General features: G+C 40.5%; 1 protein-coding gene across 1 annotated transcript in view; it reads left to right on the plus strand.

The window, feature by feature from the left end:
• Positions 1 to 1,294: 1,294 nt before the first annotated feature.
• LOC139639992 (gamma-soluble NSF attachment protein-like) overlaps positions 1,295 to 7,500 on the plus strand; it is an 11,391-nt gene continuing 5,185 nt past the window's right edge. Inside the window, exons 1-8 of the mRNA XM_071514152.1 lie at positions 1,295 to 1,435; positions 1,722 to 1,789; positions 2,051 to 2,135; positions 2,288 to 2,305; positions 2,833 to 2,863; positions 3,018 to 3,127; positions 6,954 to 7,020; positions 7,185 to 7,255. Of these exons, the coding sequence (XP_071370253.1) occupies positions 1,380 to 1,435; positions 1,722 to 1,789; positions 2,051 to 2,135; positions 2,288 to 2,305; positions 2,833 to 2,863; positions 3,018 to 3,127; positions 6,954 to 7,020; positions 7,185 to 7,255 (506 nt within the window). The 5' untranslated portion in view covers positions 1,295 to 1,379. The remainder of the gene's footprint in view (positions 1,436 to 1,721; positions 1,790 to 2,050; positions 2,136 to 2,287; positions 2,306 to 2,832; positions 2,864 to 3,017; positions 3,128 to 6,953; positions 7,021 to 7,184; positions 7,256 to 7,500) is intronic.

The raw sequence follows: 7,500 nt of genomic DNA on the forward strand, positions 1-7,500 counted from the left end.
TTGCTGATCCAGGATCTGAAGCTTATTCTGCTGTTTGTCCTCACTGGACGTCTCCAGAATGTAAATGTTGCTCTGGTTCGCCACATGTAGAATCTTTGACCACGCCCCCTGGTGTCAGGTTACAGACTGACCACGCCCCCTGGCCTCGGGTTACAGATTGACCACGCCCCCTGGCCTCAGGTTACAGACTGACCACGCCCCCTGGCCTCAGGTTACAGACTGACCACGCCCCCTGGCCTCAGGTTACAGACTGACCACGCCCCCTGGTGTCAGGTTACATATTGACCACGCCCCCTGGTGTCAGGTTACATATTGACCACGCCCCCTGGTGTCAGGTTACATATTGACCACGCCCCCTGGTGTCAGGTTACAGAAATCCTGTTTAATTTATTGTCTGTATGATAAAGTCAACCACGCTGAATGTGTCTTCTCCCACTAAACTGAAATAAAATGATGAATAAAATGATCTGTCTGTCTGTCTGTCTACCTGTCTGTCTACCTGTCTGTCTGTCTGTCTTATCAGGCAATACATAACACACATAATATTAATTTATATGTTAATCATTTACAGTGAACATCAGATGATCAGGCAGCAGACAGTGAGATGAAGAAGTAAGCTGCAGACTGAACTCAGTTCAGCAGCAGATATTCCTCTAAATTAATCAATAATAAAAATATCAATACATCAGAAACTGATTAAACTAAATACTCACTTTAAAATGGACGAAAAAGGACCAAAGGAAAGCTGATGAGGGAAAACAGAACCAACAGAACAAAGAAGAAGAAGAAGAAGCAGAATGGTCAGCTGGTCAGGGAGCAGTGAGACTGGTACTGGACCAGTAGGACCAGTATGGTACTGTAGTACTGGTACTGGGCCATAGGTGTATAAGTAGTGATATTAAAGTTCTGGTATTTCTATGTTATTGATTAGTTAGTCTGCAGGTATCAGTGTTCTGGGTTCTAAAGGTTCCTGACTGGTTCTGTGTTTGGCTCTCTGCTGGAGAACGTCTGAACTGAAGTTTCAGGACATATTCAGATCATTTAAGAACAGGTTGAGGAAATCCAAGAACATGTTTAGAACATGTAAGAAGCTGTTTAGAACATTTAAACACTTGTTTAGAACATTTAAGAACGGACAAGGAGGGGAGAGGAGGAGAGTTTTTGGAGCTTTGGGGTTTACCCCTAAACCCTGAACCCTGTAGTCTGCTTTGACGTCGGGGCTTTTATTTTGAAAAGGAAAACAGACAGACAGCAGGAAGTCCAGAGGAAGCAGGAAGTGGCTGCTGAGCTGAGCTGACAGTGTGGAGTTAGTTAGCTGTTAGCCGTTAGCTAGCTGATAGTTAGTTGTAGTTGTTGTCAGGGAAACTAAGCTGGTTGCCATGGCAGCTGAAAAGATCAACCAGGCGCACGAGCATCTAGCGAACGCAGAGAAACAGTAAGACTAACTGCTGTTAGCATGGTGGCTAACTGCTGGTTAGTTAACATGAAGGCTAACTGCTGTTAGCATGGTGGCTAACTGCTGGTTAGTTAACATGAAGGCTAACTGCTGTTAGCATGGTGGCTAACTGTTAGTATGTAAGGAGAAATGTCTGTTAGACTGATTCTCTTCTCCTGTGTCTGTCTGTGTGTGTGTGTGTGTGTGTGTGTGTGTCTGTCTGTCTGTGTGTGTGTGTGTGTGTGTCTCTGTGTGTGTGTGTGTGTGTGTGTGTGTGTGTGTCCAGTCTGAAGACCAGTTTCCTGAAGTGGAGGCCTGACTATGACAGTGCTGCAGCAGAATACTCTAAAGCAGGTAACACACACACACACACACACACACACACACACACACACACGCTCAGCCTGGGTCAATATGCTGACCGCCTGTTTTATTTAGTTTTCCACTGCTGTGTCTGCTGCTGTGATGTCATCAGTGAGGTCATCAGTGAGGTCATCAGTGAGGTCTCCTGCAGTGGAAACTACACTCTGTATTCTCTGTGTGTGTTTTTACAGCATGTTAGTTCTATATGTATATTTCTATACTGACAGTGTGTGTGTGTGTGTGTGTTTCCAGCGGTGGCGTTTAAAAATGCCAGGATGTTGGAGGAGGCGAAGCAGGCGTATCTGCTGGAGGCCGACGCCCACACCAACAACAAGACGTATCCACGGCAACTGTGTGTGTGTGTGTGTGTGTGTGTGTGTGTGTGTGTGTGTGTGTGTGTGTGTGTGTGTGTATGTGTGTGTGTGTGTGTGTGTGTGTGTGTGTGTGTGTTTCTGTGTTTGTTGTTTTTCTTGACCGCTGACCTTCCAGATTGTTCCATGCTGCTAAGTGAGTATAGATCTACAGTACATAGACCTGCATCCCATAGACCTGCATCCTATAGACTCGCATCCCATAGACCTGCATCCCATAGACCCGTATCCCATAGACCTGCATCCCATAGACCTGCATCCCATAGACCTGCATCCCATAGACCCGCATCCCATAGACCTGCATCCCATAGACCCGCATCCCATAGACCCTCATCCCACAGACCCGCATCCCACAGACCCGCATCACCTGTTGGCCTTTCATACTGTTGTTTCATGTTTTATTTGCTGTTAAGTGTGTTTGAGTGTCCAGAAAAGCATGATATCAATATGATGTATTATTATTATTATTATTATTATTATTATTATTATTATTATAGATCTGCATCACATAGACCTACAGTACATACAGTGATTGACTGACTGACAAAAGAGCATTCCACACAAAATCAGTTTATTTACACTTTTGTTAATTCACACATGTAATATATACCTGTGTGTGTGTGTGTGTGTGTGTGTGTGTGTGTGTGTGTGTGTGTGTTGCAGAGCCCTGGAGCAGGCAGGCATGATGCTGAAGGTGAGTTACTGGGACCGGATGGTATTTCAGACTGTGAGCAGACAGACTGCTTTACACATTTAATATTGTCTCCATATAATGTTATTATGACTGGGATGTGTATATATTATTATAATGTGTGTGTGTGTGTGTGTGTGTGTGTGTGTGTGTGCAGGAGCTGGGCAGGCTGAGTGAAGCAGTGACTCTGATAGAGCGATCCAGTCTGATGTACGTAGAGAACGGGACTCCAGATACAGCAGCACTGGCTCTGGACCGGGCCGGGAGGTACACACACACACACACACACACACACACACACACACACACACACACACACACTATACGCTCACACACTTATTACATGAGTTCCTACTATGTTAATGATTAACCGACGATCGATTAATCACCGTTAATTTGATCAGTCAAGCATATATTAATCGATAATGTACGTTATGTGCTATTTCTCTTTTTTTTTTTTGGAAATGATTTACCGCCACAAGGTTCAGTTTAACTTTCACCTCCTGTACAGAGGAAGGAGAAGCCAGGCAGGAGGAAGCATCACACCTGAAACACAGCAGTGTTCACAGTAAACATCCCACTGAGCAAAAGACATGATTTCCACGTCTCCTCTATGCTTTAGCTCTCATATAGCCCAGGATCATTTTGTCTATGTATAGACATCTAATAAACTTTCACTTTTCAACCCCATTTAAACTTAATTTAGCCTAGACAGCTATGGCCATTTAGACGTGTTTTAAACGTCTAATAAACGTAAAATTGCTCAGTGGGCTGTAATACAGAGTTGAAGTCCAGCAGCTCTGCAGCTCAGTGACAGAAAGCTTTCCCCCGACTGTCTCCAGGCCGCCGGACTCCTCCCTGACCACGGAGACACGCTCTTATTCTGAAATAAACCAGCAGATCGTCCTGCCGTTGTTTCCGAAACATAAACTGAGGTGGAGCCACGGTATCGGCCCGGCGGCACGACATAAACATTTCATCGACGTATAGAAACGGATCTGAATCTCTCTGTAACGCGTCTGCTGTGCGCATCACTTCCTGTCTGTCATGTCGATGCAGCAGCTCTGTGTCAACCTGACAGTCCGTCTCCCGTTATGAAAACGTTCGTAAAAAATATAAAATTCCACAATTTCTCTGAACTCTCATGTGTTGTAACGGTAAAGAGAGACTTGATGCTTTTCAGTGGGAGGAGTCTAACTCTGCTCAACACTCAGACAGTGAACATGATGCAGAGCAGAGACTCACTGCAGGTTCCTCCAGCTGGGTCAGCTGGACTCAATGTGAAGACGATTTAAAGTCATGAAGCCTAAAGAAAGAACATGTCCAGCCTGTGGAGACACTGACATGATGTCGGGTCCCGACTCTTTTGAATTCTGCTCGGTTCAGGAACTTGTTGAGTCGGCTAAAGACAGGAGGAAAAACACGCAGTTTGTATTTTTTATTTTCTGTGTCAAAAGCTGTTTTTTACATAATGATTAATCGATTATTAATTGGTCGTTAACATGACCGACGATCGATTAAGGAATTTTCTGAAAAGTCAGCACTGACCGGTAGGACAGGAACCAATCAGCTTCCGGTGTGTGAAACCAGTAAGTGTAGCTCCTCCATGGTTTCCTAGGTGCGGTTGCCATGGTAACAGAAACGCTCTCTGACCGATCCTTCAGCTTCGCCATGCTCGAACCTGTGAGCAGAATGTATTGATCATTATAATATTCTACATTGTTGACTTCACTTTCCCGTGTCTCTCTCCTTTTGTTTTGATGAAATTGTAAATAATATTTTAAAAAACGTCTGATTGGATTGGCTGTTCACTTTATTAAACTACTGGCTGCTGCTCCCTGGATGTTAGCAGCCAGATCAGAGCTTTATTTAAATCTACTGAATGAAACTGAGGGGAGCTCCATCAATCCTGCACACACACACACACACACACACACACACACACACACACACACACACACACACACACACACACACACCACACACACCACACACACACACACACTCTGCTTCCCTCCTCATATTTGCCGAGTCCTTAACCATCACATCGCTCTTTCCCATTTCTTCTGCCTGTTTCAGTTTGTTTTTAGTTCAGCAGGTTCTCACCTGGTCGTTCTGCCCATAGAGCTATAACACACAGATATAACACACAGATATAACACACAGATATAACACACAGATATAACACACAGATATAACACACAGATATAACAGTGTTATATCTGATATATAACACACAGATATAACACACAGATATAACACACAGATATAACACACAGATATAACACACAGATATAACACACAGATATAACACACAGATATAACACACAGATATAACACACAGATATAACACACAGATATAACACACAGATATAACACACAGATATAACACACAGATATAACACACAGATATAACAGTGTTATATCTGATATATAACACACAGATATAACAGTGTTATATCTGATATATAACACACAGATATAACAGTGTTATATCTGATATATAACACACAGATATAACAGTGTTATATCTGATATATAACACACAGATATAACACACAGATATAACACACAGATATAACAGTGTTATATCTGATATATAACACACAGATATAACACACAGATATAACAGTGTTATATCTGATATATAACACACAGATATAACAGTGTTATATCTGATATATAACACACAGATATAACACACAGATATAACACACAGATATAACACACAGATATAACACACAGATATAACACACAGATATAACACACAGATATAACACACAGATATAACACACAGATATAACACACAGATATAACAATGTTATATCTGATATATAACACACAGATATAACAGTGTTATATCTGATATATAACACACAGATATAACACACAGATATAACACACAGATATAACACACAGATATAACACACAGATATAACACACAGATATAACACACAGATATAACACACAGATATAACACACAGATATAACAGTGTTATATCTGATATATAACACACAGATATAACAGTGTTATATCTGATATATAACACACAGATATAACAGTGTTATATCTGATATATAACACACAGATATAACACACAGATATAACAGTGTTATATCTGATATATAACACACAGATATAACACACAGATATAACAGTGTTATATCTGATATATAACACACAGATATAACAGTGTTATATCTGATATATAACACACAGATATAACACACAGATATAACAATGTTATATCTGATATATAACACACAGATATAACAGTGTTATATCTGATATATAACACACAGATATAACAGTGTTATATCTGATATATAACACACAGATATAACACACAGATATAACAGTGTTATATCTGATATATAACACACAGATATAACACACAGATATAACAGTGTTATATCTGATATATAACACACAGATATAACAGTGTTATATCTGATATATAACACACAGATATAACAGTGTTATATCTGATATATAACACACAGATATAACACACAGATATAACACACAGATATAACACACAGATATAACAGTGTTATATCTGATATATAACACACAGATATAACACACAGATATAACACACAGATATAACACACAGATATAACTTATATATCTTCAAGGTGACCATCATGATCGTACAGGATATTGCTGATCCTGACTGTTTATTTTGGGTAAACAAAATGTTAAAAAGTGTTAAAAAGTGTATATTTTTGTGTAAACATTCCTTGATGTCCTGAAATCATGGGTTCTCTGTTGAGGAGAGAATTGTTTAATTATGTATTTATCTCTGCAAAACATTGAGCCTGTTGGGAGAGTGGAAGAACTTTGTTGTAAATATTTTTTGTTTATAGTATTTTTCTCTTTTTTTTTTGTAAATCTACTGAACTGTTTGGGAGTTCGGCTTAATAAATGAACATCTGCACCGAACCTGTTTCCACTCATGAGGATTAGAGCCCCGTAACAGAAACAGACTCTTATTATTATAATTACTGTAAAATTATGATTTGTATTTTATTTTTGTTATATTTATATTTATATATTTGTGTGTGTGTGTGTGTGTGTGTGTGTCCCCAGACTAATGGAGTCTGAGGATTTGGCCAAAGCCGTGGATCTCTACCAGCAGGCTGCTGGAGTGTTTGAGGTAAAAAGAAACACAAACACACAAACACACACACACACACACACACACACACACACACACACACACACACACACACACACACACACAGACACACACATACACACTGAAACTGATATACAAGCAAAATCAAATAATGTCTACAGCACTGTGTGTATTTGTGTTAGAATGAGGAGCGTCTGCGTCAGGCGGTTGAGATGCAGGGGAAGGCTTCCAGACTGTTGGTCCGACAACACAGGTAACACACACACACACACACACACACACACACACACACACACACACACACACACACACACACACACACAAGCTCTGACCTCTGACCTTTGACCTCCTTCCTGCTGGTTGTTGGTCAGACAGATGACACTGTCCTGTATAACTGTAAAAAGTAGAATTAAAAATCTTGTATCTGGCTGGGTGGTGCGGCAATAAATCTGATCACCAAGTACCGCAATATAAATAAGATTATTATTTCTGTTATTT

The sequence above is a fragment of the Centroberyx affinis genome, unplaced genomic scaffold (genome assembly GCF_046629955.1).
Source record: "Centroberyx affinis isolate AG114_WGS23_722 - 3 ecotype Tasmania unplaced genomic scaffold, CSIRO-AGI_Caff_v1 ptg008084l_1, whole genome shotgun sequence".
Classification (NCBI taxonomy): Eukaryota; Metazoa; Chordata; class Actinopteri; order Beryciformes; family Berycidae; genus Centroberyx; species Centroberyx affinis.